Genomic DNA, 17,987 nt, shown 5'->3' with positions numbered 1-17,987 from the left:
TTTTAAGTTATTGAAACTGTTGGTTTCAAGATGCTGCTGAGTTATCATTTTTCAAGATCATTCAGCCAATGGTAACAAGATGGAATTCCAAATTTATGATGCTTAAGTCAATCCTCAGATTGAAAGCTGATTTCCTGGTCTCTCTTGAAACCCTAAACAAACCAGATCTTCAAAGTTTGATTCTGGATGAGTTAGAGTTTTGTAGTATATACAACATTTTACCGTTTCTTCTGGCAAAATGTAAGCGATGCTCTGATTCCTGGTCTTCTGAAAAAACTGGTGACCATGCAAAAAAGTTTAAAAAGATTTATTAAATCTCCACTTGCTTTGCAAGAGAACCGTAAATGACGTTGAAGAGCGTGACCCTCTAGTTGCAGAGTGCCTACACAACTTCATGGAAGAGTTTGAGAAAAGTCTACCCAATGATGGAATTGGAGTCAAATTCTATAATGTGAGTTCACTTCTGTACCATACTATAAAGGATATACACTCAAAAATGTAGCAAACAGTGAAGAAGGTAGGATAGCTGCCATTATGAATTTGATTGACAATCACCCAATCACAATCCAGTTCTACGAGTCATTGGTTGATGGTCATACTTCGCTAGAAACATCAGATCTTAATAAAGCTATGGATCCAGTGGACCTTGAGTTTTTGAAAAACAGAAGACAGATTTCAGCGCAGCGCCCAAGGGTTCCTTCTAGCCTAAAAGATTGGCAAAAAACTTGTGAAAAAGAGCCATATGAGTTACCACATGTCACACCACCAACTGAGAAGACTCACCAACAATGAAGATCACCAAGTCAAACTAAAACTAAAAAAAGAGGTTGACCTGAAAAGGCTTTTCAGAAACTCAAACTAGTCCTGAAACTAAAGAGCAACAACAGCTACAGCTAGACACTCAAGAGAGTCGAAGGACTCTAGCTCAACAAGAAGAGTATGAAGGGACTCAACGTGAAAACCAAATTCAAAGTCTCTCATTTGTTTATTCTAATGACACTCAAAAAAATACAAAGTAGTAGCAGTATTAGCAAAAAAGCAAAACTAATTAATATAATGAAGTCGAATAAGAAGGGGAATGAGAAAAAGAAGTACAGAGCCTCTGGCCATGCAAACATTTTATTAAAGGCAGATGATGAAATATCAGATGATTAATTTTTTGTCAATAACTTGTTTGTTTAAAACTGTAAATGTTAAATTTAGTAATAGAAATACAAAGAGCAATTTTAAAAATCCTTGTTTAGTTTCTCGGAAATCAGCAAAAAAGCTGTAAAAAGTAATAAAAAGTGGTAAAAAGTGATAAATGCGGTAAATTTGCCTATTACGCTTTTTTTAAGCAAAATTACCACAGTAATTACGCATTTTTACGCATTTTTGCGTATTTTACGCCATTTTACTCAATTTTACGCAGGTTTACGCATTTTTACCGCCGGTGCGGTAACGCCGATGCTTAGTATGAAGGAGAAAGCTCACAGCTGTTCAAGTTATTTTTGCACAAACCAATGAAAATCTAAAGAAAAGCTACGCTTTACAAACCCACACAGAAAAATGGCAGCGGTATCAGGTTGTCCAAATTTTACAATACTCAATATTAACTTTATTACCAATCGTCTTCTTTGAATTATCTTTGCAGAGAATTGTTTATTTCCAGTCTTGATAGAAAAAGTAAATGTTACATTTCACTTAGCGAAAAACTCTACATTAAGACCTTCAAGTTAATTCAATATATAATAGCTTTTTCCAGCTCATTACTTTTTTGAAGGTATGATAAAGGTTCCAAATCTTTGTATCAAAATAGTAAATTTTGCCCGTGACAATTGATGAGCTCAGAGAAAGTTTGGTGTTGTGGGGATTTGTTAACATTTATCTCAACGATGCTCAACACATAATAATTTAATGGATTCAGGTCTAGAGAATGTGGAGGTCTAGGAGGCCACTAGTTTAAGATAATGTGATCATAAAAACAGTCTGCCAACAATTCTTGTGTGTTTTGAGCGGCATGCAGTGGTGCTGAGTCTTGTTAAAAAATGTTGGGCCTTAAATTTTATATTTTATCAATAAATTACTTAACAACATTACCCAAAACTTCAATGTAAGCAACAGAATTGACTCAGTCCTACTTGAAATGTGGTGGCATCACATGTTCTTCATTGCTTACAGCCTCCAAAACCATAATAGCCAGAGAAATTTTTGTGTGCATGACTGTGGGAACTTAGGAAAGGTCAACGCATTGTCATCTGTCATTTCTTCTGTTCACCTTTTGATCTTGGTCAAAGTATTTTTTGTCTGGAAAAAACGAAAGCTTATTTTTCTCATCAGGATGTTTCATTTTGTTTAACACCCTTTTGGATCTTATCAAACAATTCTCTTTGGTGATCCTTGACACAAAATAGCCTCTCCTCATCACAGAAGACTTTGTAACGAAGATTTTCATGAACAGTCCTTCGAGTTTGGCTTCTGAGACACTCAGATCTTTAGTGATAAACCTCATTAACTTTTGGAGGTTCTTGTCAACAATAGTCTAAAATTGCTGAATAAGTTCAGGTGTTATAGTGCAGTCAGAGCGTTGCTCATGCTTTTTACGTTTAACCACTTTATAAAAACTACCATAATTGTTTTTTTATTCATTGCGAGTTTTAAAAACGAAAGATTGGGCAACTTTAGAAAATTTGTGCAATTTGTAAATTGCTGTGTTCTGCCTGTAATGCTACAATTACAGAATGTCTTTTTATAGCTTGTATTAATATATCATTTGCTATGATTAATTATCTGTAAAAATTGAAAAATTCTGAAACATCGAAATTGTGACGCGATATTATCAAACACCTGACGCACCCTTTATATTACCACCTTAGAATGGAGTTATCTTCCCCAAGGTAGATAGTTCCACCTTCCATTGGAATTACCCACCTTAGAAAGAGATAACTTCACCTACATATGTCTAGATAGGTTCCCACCTTGTAAGAGCTTATAAATTAACCATTTGAACATAAATAGTAGAGTAAAATTGTTCGTTTTTAAAATTGATGATATCACCAAGGTGGAGATGCTAAGTTCTCACTCAAATACCTAGCGTTACGAGTTTCTTATGAGTTTCAAATCCAAATATATCTAGTTTATAAATGTATTATTTTAACTTATTACACATTTTATCTTTGAGTAATTACTCTAAAATTTCCGTAATAATTGTTCTTGGCGTGGTTCTGAGATGCTTTGCACAGCAATCTTCATATTGACCAAATTTCATGAACTCCAATTTGTATGCTCTACCACCAATTAACTGAGCTTTCAGATTTCCCCAAATGTACGCTATAACTTCGCTTTCATTATCCTTAAGTTTGACAACACAATACGGAAGACCTTCCGTCAGACCTTGTCCCTCACCCACCTCATCCTCACAAAATTCAAGAATGCCTTGAACATTAAAGTCATTACCAATTTCAGGTGTATTCAAAACCTCAGAAACGCTCAAAGTTGTTAACACTGGAGTTTCATCTCCTTCGCTGATTTTCCAGGTGGTGCTGCTCGTCACCTTGTGCGTTGGGTTTGGGTGTCCAGAAAGGGATGAGATGTTGTCAAAAACAACATACTTTTTAATTGATAAAAGAAAGTCATTTCTCCAAATCTCTAACTGTTGATCGAGCGCAGAATTATCACTCTCAATTCGAATAGTAACAAAGGCGTTGTTGTTTTTTCGAATCAAAACATCGAAAAAAATGTATTCTTCCTTGAAATCATAAAAAAAAACGCAAAAAACTTTCAAATTTGAGCGTAACTTATAAACATCGTTGTCACTATCAACATCATCAAAATCAAAGTTATCCTTTTATCTTTACCTAAAACTAATTACCTTGGGACAGTAAACATAACCAGTCTTTGAGATTTTATCGATGCCGTATTTTATTTTGTTGCTCACAGAAGCAATTGTACCAGAAATCTATAAAGAAATTGATCATCATCATCATCATCATCATCATCATCATCATCATCATCATCATCATCATCATCATCATCATCATCATCATCGTCATCATCATCATCATCGTCATCATCATCATCATCATCATCATCATCATCGTCATCATCATCATCGTCATCATCATCATCGTCATCATCATCATCATCGTCATCGTCATCATCATCGTCGTCGTCGTCGTCGTCGTTGTCGTCGTCGTCACCACCGTCATAAATCTCCAAATAAAATAGATACCTGTGGCATATTTATATTGTTAATACTAGAATCAAAAGAGTAAAGATTTTTTTTTTAATCCAGGTCTAAAAGCGTGAACAGATATAATAGATGCATGGCAATTAGAAACTATGATCCAAATTATTTTACCAGTTTTTCCAAAAGATCTTTATAATCTTATGTTTACAATTGAAAAACAAAAACAAAAAAGGAAATAAAAAAAAAAAAAAGAGAAGCTATCAAATCTAATAATAATAATTTTAAAAATTCAAAATGACAAATCACTATGAAAATGACCAAATCAAAATAAAAAGTGGAGTTGATAACTATGCTTTAAAGGGGTTTGCATAAGATTAATATTTAAAGAACTATGTCAACAATGACAATATGCAAATGTGCTTATTGGGGAGCTGATGGTGGTGATGGTGGTGAAAAACTTTTGGTGGTAGTATTTTGTGACATCACAAAACTTCCAACCATGCTATTAAAAAATTAAAATAAAAAGTAATTGAAAGTTAATTTTCTTCTTAAATAGTAAATTTTAATTTATCTTTAACTGTTTAAATAAAATTTAAACAAACATTTTTCCAAAGAAACTGACACTTAATCAACCCTGTTGAAACTTGTAAGCAGGAATGATCAGGAATATTCTTGCGAGCATTCCAAACACTACGTCATACAATTACGTAAAGCGACTTTTGTCTTCGCCTGTTAAATGTTACTTGTTGACTTTTTTTTTTTATTGCATAACTTTGAACATCAGATAATACTGATTTGGCACTTGGTTACTTTCGGATTCACACAAAGTATTTTTGCGTTTCCCTGTGTACTTTATACATTCTAAATTTAAGCCACAGAATTTAACTTGAGTTCTTGCTTCAAATAAATAAAATATTGATTTTCCCTTTACACAATGCTCAGACAACCTTTTAGCTACAAAGCGAGATCGAAAACGAAAACGAGAAACTTGTATCAAAACGAGAGTGTTTATCTTTAAAGAACACTCACGTATTTCTATCTTCTTTTTTAAAAAACTCCGTGTTTCTTGAAAAAGGATTTTTATGCAAATATTTTCAAATACCCTTTCTGCTATTTATACGCATTTTTTGTGTTTTGATTTGCATATTTTCTTCACTTTAGATACTTGTTTTTGTATTGCAATCATCCCCCCCCCCCCTCATCTTCCAGGGTTCATTGGTAAGAAGTTCAGTTTTGAATACATCCTTAAAAATATCTAAGTTCCAATATTCATTTTAAAATGTCATGAAATAATTACAGTGGGTGATCAGACCTTGAGTAGACAGATTTTATTTTAAAAATTTCACAAAAATAAGGAAACGTGATTTTTTGCATGAGTGGCTAGCTATACTAATAAAAATGAGAAATTATTTTTTGATGTAACCTCCTTCAGCTTTTACCACTCGCCTTAATCTCTCAGAAACCTGATTACATGAAACACGGATGGTCTTTGGTGAAATTTTGTGCCAGAAATTCCTTAAGTAATCATTCAGCGATGTTACACTTCAGTGAAAAGATGAGCATATATACTTTCTAAAATACTCCAAATAGCAAAATCCATTGGATTTAAATCAGGTAAAGAGGGACGTCATAAATCCTTTCCACAGAGTCCTGCCATATTATCCTTGCACCAATCTTGAACAACATTTGCAGTTGTTCAGATAAGCTCCGAATTGTCGATATGTGATACCAATCTCTTTCAGCTTCCTATTGATCCAAGGAATCAAATGTTTCTTTAACAATTTTAAGTAAACATGTTGCTTTATTTTTTCCTCCTCTTCATTAAAGATTAGAGGCGTTTTTTTAGCTATTAAGGTTTGACCTGCACAAGGACCTGCCCAAACCATAACATATGCTGGCTTTTGCGCTGATAACCTATTCGCTCATTCACTGGGATGTCTTCTTTTCGCTGTGCGTTAAACCGGCTGTTGTGATTATTGTGTATTAATTGCACTGTAAATAATATCTTACTTGTCACAGCACTGGGTGCTATGCTTAAGCTTATTCACAAGAAGCTTCGCTCTACTCAACCGTTTCGCTTGTGCAGTAATTAAGCTTTGTTCTTTTTGAATGCTGTAAGTTTTAGATCTACTCATTACATGGTTTGCGTGGTTCTGACTTTTTCTGATAAAGCCAATTTCCTCGTGCTTCTCTTTGGATTTCTCCTGATTTTTTTCTGGTGTTCTTGATAAGACTGGATGTTCTGGATTTTCTTACCTTTAGAAGAGCAGATCCAGTTTCCCTAAGACGTTTTAAGATTTTATAGACACCAAATCAGCTAAAATAACAATTGTTTAATAAAATCTTTTTTTTATGTTTTACATCAAACTATTTCTATTACCATGCATTTTTACCAAGCTTAAGGTTTTTCAAGAAGACTTTTATAACAATCATATTTATTGCATTTAAAGCAAGTTATTGCAGTTTTGTTTTCAAGATCTTGTATCAACTTCTGTTGAGCTGGAACAAGCTTTCACATGATTGCAACATTTATAGATTTAACCTTTCTTATCCCTTTTTTTGCAATTTTCTTAATTTGAAAAATTCAATTATCTATTTTTTTTTTTCGAATCTCTTTACAAATCTGTTTTAAATAATTAACATTTATTTTGTGTTTTACATTGTAAACATCCGAAAATGGCTAATACAGGTAAAAATTATTAAAACTTCTGCAAAACAATCTGATTTTTGTATTTACATGAATGTGAATAGGAATTTTTATGATTAAAAAAGTACAAAAAGTTGTAAAAATGTACTTGGATTTCAATAAAAGAAAGATCTAAGAGGATTTTATGAAAACTAACAAAAGTAGCTCCGAAAATTTGATCAAAGGTGACACAAAAATTGTTATTTTCTTCACTGTTTTAATTTTCTTCAATCCAGGTAAAGCCATGCACTAGAAATTCTCATTACTCTGAATGTTCTGAGGAGCTCCAAAAAAAATTAGAAAAGAGATGCACAATGTGTTCTACGATCATTGATCTGTAACACTTCTGTACAGCTCGAAGAAAATATCAAAACTTTCAAACATTACTTTCAAATGATTCTTTTGGAGGTAAACCAATTGTATCATCAGTCATTGCCAGAATGCAAGGATTACCTCGTATTACCAACATGGTAGCCTAACAATCAGAGGGAAAATGATTCCAGTCACACCTGGAAACAGGTCTATTTTTCCTCAATAAAGTTTTTAAAAACTGTACTAATTAGGTTTAATAGTAGCAGAAAAAAGCAGGAGCTGGCTTATCTCATTTTTGACCATACACTACCGGCAATTAATTTGAGATCAGTGATGAGAAAACAGTAATTCTATTAAAAATCAATAAAATCTATCAGTTATATTTTCGTTTATGTTTTTTTCTATCTCAGTGAATAAAGAAACTACAAATTAGTTCATGAAATATACTTTATTTAGTTTCCTTCACAAATATTTCTAAACAAATAGAAAACTTAACAAACATCAAAAAGTTAAATTATAAGGTCTTTATCATTTTGCACAAGTTTCAAACTTTGCGTTCATCAAAATAATCACCACGTTTCTTCATTACTGATTCACATATTCTTGGCATACGAAAAATTAATTTGTTTAAAGTTTCCATGATTACAGCTTTACAAGCCTTTTGCAGTAACTCCCATAAATGCTCCTTAGATTTTACTTGGAATTTCTTCACATACCGGTCTATTTCATCCCAAAGAAGCTCAATGGCATTGAGGTCAGGTGACTGCGCAGGCCAGTCCATTAAAGTAAGGGTTTTTTCTTCTACTAGTTAATTCAGATAATTTGTTTAGATTTGTGTTTTGGGTCATTATCTTGCATAAAAACAGGCTGGCGTCGAACCACCATTCGATGAGCAGATGGAACGGCATGATTCTCCAAAATTTCTCTGTATTGCTCCTTATTCATAATTCCACGAACTCTGATCAAATCTCTTACTTTGTGACCTGCAAAATAACCCCATATCATCATTGAACCTCCTCCATGATTAACAGTAGGCACAATGCACTGCGGAATGTAACGTTCATTCTGGTGCCGGCGTACAAATATTCTTCTCTTGTTGCCAAATAATTCAAACTTGGACTCATCGTTCCATACTACTGTTTTCCATTGACTTATTGTCCAGTTGGCAGTTTGCAAGCCCATTGTAGTTGTTTCACCTTGTTTGCTTTCCTTAGCAACGGTTTTTTGGCAGCTACACGCCCTCTAAGTCCAGCTTTCATCAAACGGTTTCTTATTGTCCGGATACAAACAAGTTATTATTAGTAGAGCTGTTAATTTTCTGTTTGACAGATAATCTTATAATACGACGAACACCATGTTCATCTATCTTTCTAGGCTGTCCAGGTCGTGGTAAGTCACAATATTGACCAGTTTCCTTGAAACACTTGATTGTATTGTGAACTCCAGTCTTTGATATTTTCATTCTTTCGGCAATTTTTCTTTCTGAAACACCTTCTTCATCAAGTAAAACAATGCGAACTCTCTGTTCAAAGCTTAATTCTCGAACTGGAGCCATTTTAGTACGACAAAATAGAAACTAAAAAAAATAAACAGTTCAAATAATGCAATATTTGTATATTCCTTTGAAAGTCATTATATACTATATTGGATCTACATAAAGTATCTACAAGAAACTACCAATGAGAAAAATTATATTTTCAATATCAGTTACAAGTCATTAATCAAAGTTAAGTAGTAGTTAAAAATAATATTTGTATTGTCTTTTATGCTGGAAGAACTCAGCACATACACTTTTGTATACTTTTGTACATAAGCAAATTTTTGGGTGCAAAAATGCCCATATCCTATTCTATCCACTTATTTATTGTGCTCTATCTATTTTTGATCCAAAAATAAAGAAGTGCAAATATGATAATCAGATATATTTATTTTTGAAACGTAAATACCGTTTTTAACCGCTGGTCTCAAATTAATTGCCGGTAGTGTATGTCAAAGCATAGACACAAATCTTCAGAAACCAATTGTTTAAACCAATGTTTAACCAATGTTTAACCAATGTTTAACCAATGTTTAACCAATGTTTAACCAATGTTTAACCAATGTTTAACCAATGTTTAACCAATGTTTAACCAATGTTTAACCAATGTTTAACCAATGGAGTTAATTTCTTAGATCATCATCTTTTTTTGCATATTTTTATAAAACGACGCAATAATCGATCATACGCTCAACCATTTACACAGGGTCAAATTAGTGGCTAAAAATGTCGCAGTATGAAATAGCTCATTTCAACCATTTAAGCAATTATTAACACATGGTAAAATTTTATTCGTTTATAGTTATTGCTACAGAACATTCAGTATCTCTATCGTAACCATTAGACAATCATCAACACATGGTAATATTTTACCCATTGCAGCTCCAAAGAAGATTTGAAAAAAAATCATTAAACAATTTCTGGATAACCAACCAAATTTTACTAAAGACATTGTTTTGGTTTCTCTCAATCACTTTTCAATTCCAAATACATCTTTTTTTGTCTTTTCCAATTTTTCTTCATAATATGTTCCTGTCACGTCTTCACCATTATAATCTTTAATCTTATATGTGACTGGAATAGTATTTTGCTCTACAGATACTGTAAAAGAAACTCTTAAAGCAAGTATTAAATGATATACTTTTTTGGGGTTTTTTTTTTTTTAGGTTTTTTTGAAGAGTCAGATACACTAGATATGTTTTGTATCATTCCGAACTTCATCTTTGCTCTAATAATCTTTTAAACAAAATACATATTCAACTTATTGTTGAAAAGGGTCTTCCAACATTTGTTTATTAGATACATTGTTGCAAATTGATGTCTCTTTCTTTAATAGATCCCATACATCATGATGGTATGCATCATTATCAACTCTTTTTATTGGTTTACTATATTCTTTTGGTGTAAGTTAGTCTCTCATCTCATTTTGTACCAGGTCCAGTAAAATTATGACCCGGTAAATCCATTTGAAATGGTAGTTTGTTGTTAATAGAGTTTAATATTGATCCACCTTTAGCCTTTGAGTCATCGAGTTTTCTGATAACTGCGATTCACAACACTCCGCACATTCTTCGTTTATACTATCTCATTTTTATCTACCTTTAAAAACTTGACATGATGTAAATTTCAAAATCTTAGCCCAGATAAGTAATGTTGAATTGAAAGGCGAAGTTCAAATGATAACAAATGCACTGTGAGCTTATATATCCTAATGAAGATGATGCAATACAGCAAATATATGTTGAAATGGAAAGTTTAATGTTTTCAACTAACAAAAAAGAATGATGCAACTCAGCAAATATACAACTTAATAGATATCGTTATTTCATAAACCAACAAAAAAAGTGATGTAATACTCCAAATATATGTAAAAATCTTAGACTTTATTGCTTTTCACTTTTGTAAACATTATAATCATGCATGTTCTAAGAAATCTTGTTAAGATTTTTATATTTGCATAAAAATCACTGTGGGGTCATATGACCTCTCACGGGAATTTAAATAAGATTAAATTTTTTTATTCAAAAAAAATAAGACTAAAATAAAATTACATAAGAATACAAGAATTTATTTTTTATCAAATGTTAGGTAACAAAAATTGAATATAATACTATTTTAAATAATAGGCATAAACATCAAAAAGGGTCAGTAAACCCTTCACAGTGCTTTTAGTGTTAAATTTTCGACTGGATTTGTATGTCGTATATCTTCAATATAAACAGCAGTTTGAAGCTACTTTCATTAAAGGCGTTTAAGTAAATATAATTCTCGGGTGATTTAAAACCCGGTTTGAGAAAATTTCGTTTATCTTTCGTGCAATGTTCGTTTAAACACGTGTGACGTATTCACTTCGCGGGATTGATCACATTAAGAATTTGACGTCAAGTATAAAATTCTTAAAAGCCGACATGTTTTCTTCCAGAAACAGTCAATAATAGATAAAACAATTGAAGGGAAATATAGACATTTATATTTACCAAAATATTTTGCAGCATTATATTATATGCATTACTAAACTTTTCGTTAATATTTTTCCGAGACTGTGATATCTAAAAAATCTTTGTGGTCGGAAGTCTTTCATTTTCTACGCAAAAACTCTTTTCAGTTTCAAGTAAGCTGTTTTCACTTCAGTTTGCAATATTGATAGCTATTGTCAGCTTACCTTTCGTAAACTGGTAATACTGCAGTTAAGCGGCGTAAAATAAACTTATTACTAAAGACTTGAAATGTTATTAAAGTATTTATAAAAACCCAAGTAGATAAATTTAAAAGTAGTTGTTTGCTTGTTTTTTTAAATGCATTTCTGTTCACCTCTTTTATTATTTAATTTCTGTTTACCTCTTTTATTATTATTATTATCATTACTATTATCATTAATACTATTTTTATAAATATAGTATTAATGATAATAGTAATGATATTAATAATCACATTATTATTATTATTATATTATTATTATTATAAATGATAAAATTAGTAATAGTAATAATAATAATAATAATAATAATAATAATAATAATAATAATAATAATAATAATAATAATAATAATAATAATAATAATAATAATAATAATAATAATAATAATAATAATAATAATAATAATAATAATAATAAAAATAACAATAATAATAATAATAATAATATTAATAATAATTATAATAATAATAATAACAATAATAATAATAATAACAATAATAATAATCACAATGATAATAATAATAACAACAACAATAATAATAAATTAGCAATGATATAACTCTTAATTTTCTTTCGAATCAGGGTCTTCTTTTGTTTTTCTTTTTTTTTTTTAATATTTCTTTATTCTTTTTTTTGAAATTTTTTGTAATTAAATTTTTTTTTTTTACGTTTTGTAACATTACTGTAAGAATAATTAATTTCATTTTCACCATCGTAGAGCTTCTTCAAACAAGAAAGTAAAATTATTTTACGCTGTTAACTCCAGGATTACCCGTAAACTTTCAAAGTGTTTTTCTTTAAAATCAACTCGTGCTCTTCGAACTCCCGTAGCTGTATAAAATAACCTCTGTATCTGTAACCGTATTTAATAAGTCTATTTGAAGTTTAAATTTCTTATCAATGCATTTTTCCCAACAGCTTCTCAAATGTAAACTTCACTGATTAAAGGTTGCTTTTATTAAAATGCATTAAATTAGGACCTTCATTCCTGAAATCAAAATCCTGGTATAAAATCACTTTTTTTCACATGAAAGGCTTCTAGTATTTTATGATGAATGGCAGTTGATACTTTTGTCTGTTCTGATATATATATATATATATATATATATATATATATATATATATATATATATATATATATATATAACGTTAAAATGATACCTGTTGCTTTACTAAACTTTGTTATTTTAGAGGCTGAACTTGTTTTCATTAAGTTGAAGTTTTTCTCTTTCAGTATACTATGCTTGGATTCGAATGATGCTGTTATCACGTATTCATTCAAGTTTTCAAGGAGTGTTCAAACTTACTTGTTTGATTTTACAAAAGACTTGTTCTTCATTTTCGGTTTGCAGGGAACTTGGTGAAATAATGCGTGCAACTTCTGGAAGAATTGTTGTAATTGAGAAGTGGTATATGCCATAGAGTTGCAAATCTTATAAGGATTTATACCAAAAACTGGTTGGAAGAAAATGACATGTTGAAATCCAAGATTGTACAAACGAAGAATTGTCTTTGTTGACCTGCATTGTGATAGTAAATAGGCAGAGTTGAACAATTCAACAATATTCTACATAAGTTTTTTACCCTTGCACTACATATATCTTTCGTTGTATTATAGACTAGGGAATATCATTGGGTCCCGTTCGGCCACCGAACGGGTAATTTCAAAAAACTTTTCGGGTCCCAAACCCGTTCGGGTATAAACCCGCTAAATATCCAATATCCCGAAAACCAGAAACAATCATCAAACGGGTTATCGAGCACCGACAGCTAAGAAAACGAAACCTATAAATTATCGGGTACCCGTTCGGGTATTGAACTTTTTTTCTCCCAAAAAAACTGACTGTTTTCATGAGTTTTTTAGCAAAAATAAATTGGAGGAATTCTAAACCAATTTTTAAAAAAGCATTTTCGACAAATTCTTTGTCTTCTTCAATGTCATACATGTCCATTATGTTAATTGCATCAACAGGGGCTTCCTCGATGTCATCATTTAGGTCCTCATATGGATTTCATGAAGAGCTTTTGGCTTCTAAGCAGAATTTAAGCAACATTTTTCTCTTAAACTGAGAGAAGTCTTGATGAAGAGCAGTTTTTCAGCTTTCAGAGGATCCATACGGTTTCTTCCATCTGTGACTGTCAGGCTGGCAGCGCTGAACAAGCGCTCTGAGGATGCTGAACTTGCAGGAATGCTCGGGATAGCAAAGGCAGCCTTGGAAAGAATTGGATAGATGTTTCGTTTTTTGTCACCCAGAACTGCTTTGGCTTTCCCATCCATGCAGAAATTGGCTCAACATCATTTTCATAGGCTAAAAAATCTCCTTTCAATCCAGTTGCGCTCTTTTTCTGCTTCTTTGGCTGGATAAAGCTCAAAGAGAAGCTCCCATATTGTGAGTGCCGAAGGCTGCCGTTAACGAAGAATGGTTCAATCTCGGAGTCTTCCCCACTTTTGCCAAACAAACTTTTTGACAACTTCTTCAGGATCCTTTGCCACATTCTGGAGACTGAATTTTGTTTGTTTGAACTTGGCTTTGAAGAACTTGATGTATTTGTCTGAAAAATGTAATGGGCAAAAAGACTGACTTTAAGGGCAGATAGTCAGACTTTTTCATACTTTAACCAATTATTACTGAGTTTGTGTCCAAATATTTACATCTATTTGCATTTTTGGAATTATTCGCAACTACTCCCTCTCATTTGTTTTAATTATTTGCAACTTTAGATAGCATTACTTCAGATCATTAGTAGCACTTATTATCATTAGCAACTTTAGATGCTACTTTTGACAACTTGCACTTCAAATGGTGGATTGGGAACTTGCACAAAAGTAGACTACAACCACTTACATTGCAACTTTTGACTAAAAACATTTCAAAATAATTTTTCACTCACATTTTTAAGATGTGTCCAAGTAGTTGACAACCAGGTAGACAATTTGTCTGGAACCAAACATTCCAATTTCGGAGCTAATTTTTTCATTGAATTGAAGAGAGAACTTCTTTCCCAGACCACTTGGCATATGATCGGCAAATCCCTGAAGATGGTGAAGTTGTGGAACAACAAGGTAAATAGTAGGGGCATTGTCTGCGGTTAATTTTTCACTGATCTGTCGAACTTCTTTCAAGAATTTTTAAATCTCCACAAGTTTCTCGAACTCATCTGGTGTCGGAATAAACTTCTAAAAATTTTCAGTGAGTCCCGATGCATCACGTTCGTGTCTTGAGTATCCAGCAAGAAGGAGCAGAGCTGGTTTGATTTCCAAGACTGATTTGATGGTGGCGCACTTTGAATTCCAACAGGTTCGGGCGGATGATATCAATTTCTTGAAAGGAATTTTCTTCTTTTCACAGGCCTTTGGCTGATGAGCAAGGGCAGTCAGATCGCGCAATTTTTTCAGGAGACCAAGGAGCTCTGGCTGCCATTCGTCGGGGCTGTCTTCGGCCGCTTGAGGAGTTGGCAGTGAGGTGCTAGTTTGCCTTTTTTCTTCCCCACTTGCTCTCTTCAAACAGTTATGAAGAATATGAGCAATTTAGTTCAGTTTGCTTTAGAACATAGGTTCTTCTGTTTCTCGATTGCGAACAGCATCTCTGACTCCACCAAAAACATTCTGCCCCTTGTCAGTTACGCAAAACAGGTAGAGGTCTCTCAATGCAGGTATGTCTTGCTCCAGTTGCTCCATTTCATCTTGCAACCACACAGCGATGTTGTTGCCTGTGCTATGTTCTTTAAACGGAGAGCACCTGAGCATTAGCTTTTTCAGTTCCGGTGGTTCCTTGGCAACAGCGTAGTGTTCTGTCAGTGAGAAGTATTTGTCATTGGTACACGAAGTCTACCCATCGTGAGTTATAGCCATAGCGTAGACGTCTTCTTAAGTTTGTTGTTTAATTCTTCTGCAATATGAGACTTCAAATTAGATTCCACCTTGTCAAGGCACTTCGACAAACATTGCGGAGTCATCGGTCGTTACCGCGGGTCACAGCCAGCACCCTTAGTCAATCTAAAAGCAAAAAAGTTCCTTTATTTGACAGTCTATAAGGCTCTAAATATTTTACATTCATTTGTTTGTAGACTAATTATGTCAGTAAAATGAAAATTTTTACAGAAAAATAGTTTAGGGTATTGTAGCCTGACTTATTGCCTTATCTATAAGCCTGGAAATACCGCTCGCCAGTACTCCTCAGCAGAAACAAGTATATCACATTCTAGCTGTTTTATGTGACAAAGTAAACAAATAACTTTTTACTCTTGATGCTCTGGTGATACAGCAGCATTAAAAGACAGCGAGTTCTTAGCAACAAAATGTCAGAACAGAAGGTCACAGAGTTGCTGCTAGGAGTGTGTGGCAGGATAAAAACCAGCGCTCTCTCGTTTTTTGCTTGATTGGACAACGTGACGATCCATTAGACCATCGGGCAGAGTGAACTGTAAAATTGGATTGAATTATAATAAATCGTAAACAAAAATAGAACTTTGAAAAAAGCCCTTCACTAGAAATTGGTCAGTGTGGCAAACTATCACAGAGTTGTAGAATGCATAAAGATTTTAGGCAGCAGTAGGGATTTACAGCTTATTACAGATTGTAGCGATTTTAAGTAACTATAAAGCAATTTATAGCGATGATTAGAGGTTTTAAGTAACTATTAGAAATTTACAGAAATTTTAGGTAACAATAAGCAATTTGTAGCAAACATCACTTATTATAAAAACTATTTGCGGCAATTATTATAAGCAAATATCAATAAGTATCAGGAATTATCGACAGTTATCTGTTACTGACAGCACAATTTAATAAAACTCAATTTAATTTTTTTAAAAATATGGTCCTACGGTTTCTTTAATCGATTCCTTAGTTTTTAACAAACCAAGATGTTCCTTAGGATGATGAGACTAAAAGGTGGCGCCAACCAGTCGATGTTGATGATCTGTTTGCCGTCAAAACATTTAAACGACTGCATGGACAAAATTTGCAGCAGATGAATTTCCCCAACAGTTGATGAGCTCCATTTTCTAAATCAGTTGGTTCCCGGAAATACTGCCAAATTAGGGAGCGTTTCTGTCGTGCACCTCCTTCCTCACTTCCTTGAATACGGGAACGCTTCAGTTTTGGGCGGACATCTAAGATGACAAATTTAACAAAAATTAGGCAGATAATTAACCATAAGATTAAAGTTTATTTTAAACAAAACTTTGAATGCCTCCCATCGTCTTTTGATTTTTTGCAACTTTAAACAAGCCTTGAAGGTAAGTAGCACCCTATGAAAAAATTTACAAGCACTATGCAAAGAAATTAAACTAATTGTATTAAACAATGTATTAACTGTTTTTTCGGCTTTGCTTTCATAGGGTAGTAGGTCATTTGGATCTGAAGATAGTGTAGGATTTTCTTTTTCACGTTCACTTCCTTCTTCGCTTTTAGTATCAACATCGCATAGACTTTGTGATGACAGAGCACTTGAGTGGCAAGCAAACATATTTGAAATGTTTTTCTCTCTTACACACATCCGATTTTAAACTCAAAGTTTTAAAATTACAACCATTTTAACATTGTTTCAACAAACGGAAAAGGAAACAATACTGACACGCAATGATGCTTTACGATCGCTTTTACTGGTTTTGGTTTACCTTGGGTATTTTGTAACAACCAATCAGAGTCAAGCATTTCAAATAAAGGGTGAGATAAAGTTATTTTGCCAAACGAATGGGTAATCGGAGTCTGATAAAAATATTTTTAGCTTTTATCGGTGTCCGGTACCCGTTCGGGTCGGGGTTCGTTCGGTTCCTATCGGGACCCAGACATTCCCTGTAATAGAAAACAATATTTTTCAGTCGATTGTCTTCTCTACGTATTTTGTCTCTTTCTCCAAACCACAAAAACACAATTTTAATGTGTCTTTGAATACTTTTCTCTCTGAAGCTCAATTTTTCTGGAAGATCGTCCAAAATATTTTTTATGTGGCTTTTAAAATGATGAAGTGGCTTTATAGGGCTGGTTTCATACTTTTTCAGATTTAATTGAACTAGTGAGTTTAACTATCACCAAAATACAGTGCTGGAGATCGTGAACCACTAGCAAAGGTCATCCTTCAAAAGTTTTTTAGATTAGTTTTTTTGTTAACTTCTCGGACATTTGTGTTGAACTCTTTGGCACCGATTTCCAGATTTTGTTTTTGTTTTTCCAGACTTTGGTTTTGAGCGTTTTTAAACCTGAGCTGTTGAGAAGGAGAAGAAGCTGTTGCTAAGTTGAAATGTTGAGAATTGTTTTCAACATTCTTCCTACGTGGCCAGCAACAACCTTTAGTTAAGAATTATCACTATGAGTTTAATTTTTTTAAAAAGCTCTTAATATAAATTTTAAATTTATCATAAAAGATTTAAATAGAGCTGTTGTTCAACGCATTTAATTTTTTTTTTTTTTAATTCCTCCTCATCAACAGTGTTACCATCACCCCCACAAAAAAAAATTGCTCGCTACATACATACATACTTTAAAAATACAACCCTGCGACTCTTACCAACAATTAATAATCATTATACAAAACGTCATAATAATGATAATAATACTAATAATAATACTAATAATAATACT

At 32.7% G+C, this 17,987-nt stretch overlaps 1 protein-coding gene and 1 pseudogene across 1 annotated transcript; both read right to left on the bottom strand.

The window, feature by feature from the left end:
• Window positions 1-3,110: 3,110 nt before the first annotated feature.
• Window positions 3,111-4,460, bottom strand: LOC149885519 (uncharacterized). Its single transcript, XM_090094459.1, has 3 exons — window positions 4,211-4,460; window positions 3,851-3,937; window positions 3,111-3,727 (listed from the first exon to the last, which is right to left on the bottom strand). The coding sequence occupies exons 1-3, from the start codon at window positions 4,217-4,219 to the stop codon at window positions 3,164-3,166; spliced, it is 660 nt and encodes a 219-aa protein (XP_089950585.1). The 5' UTR covers window positions 4,220-4,460; the 3' UTR covers window positions 3,111-3,163.
• A 5,213-nt stretch (window positions 4,461-9,673) lies between these two features.
• On the bottom strand, window positions 9,674-16,872 carry LOC149885518 (uncharacterized; annotated as a pseudogene).
• Between the last annotated feature and the right edge of the window lie 1,115 nt (window positions 16,873-17,987).

Source organism: Hydra viridissima, unplaced genomic scaffold (assembly GCF_058129835.1).
Source record: "Hydra viridissima isolate aposymbiotic clone 2 unplaced genomic scaffold, HvirCarnegie_v1 scaffold_7, whole genome shotgun sequence".
In the NCBI taxonomy this organism is placed as follows: domain Eukaryota; kingdom Metazoa; phylum Cnidaria; class Hydrozoa; order Anthoathecata; family Hydridae; genus Hydra; species Hydra viridissima.
Note: the sequence above shows the minus strand (reverse complement) of the source record. Positions and strands in the feature narration are given on the sequence as shown.

Bases quoted from the DNA above. Each gene is read 5' to 3' on its own strand.
- LOC149885519 (XM_090094459.1), bottom strand. The intron at 3,728-3,850 runs GTAATTAGTTTT...TATGATTTCAAG, and splicing joins GTTATGTTTACTGTCCCAAG to GAAGAATACATTTTTTTCGA.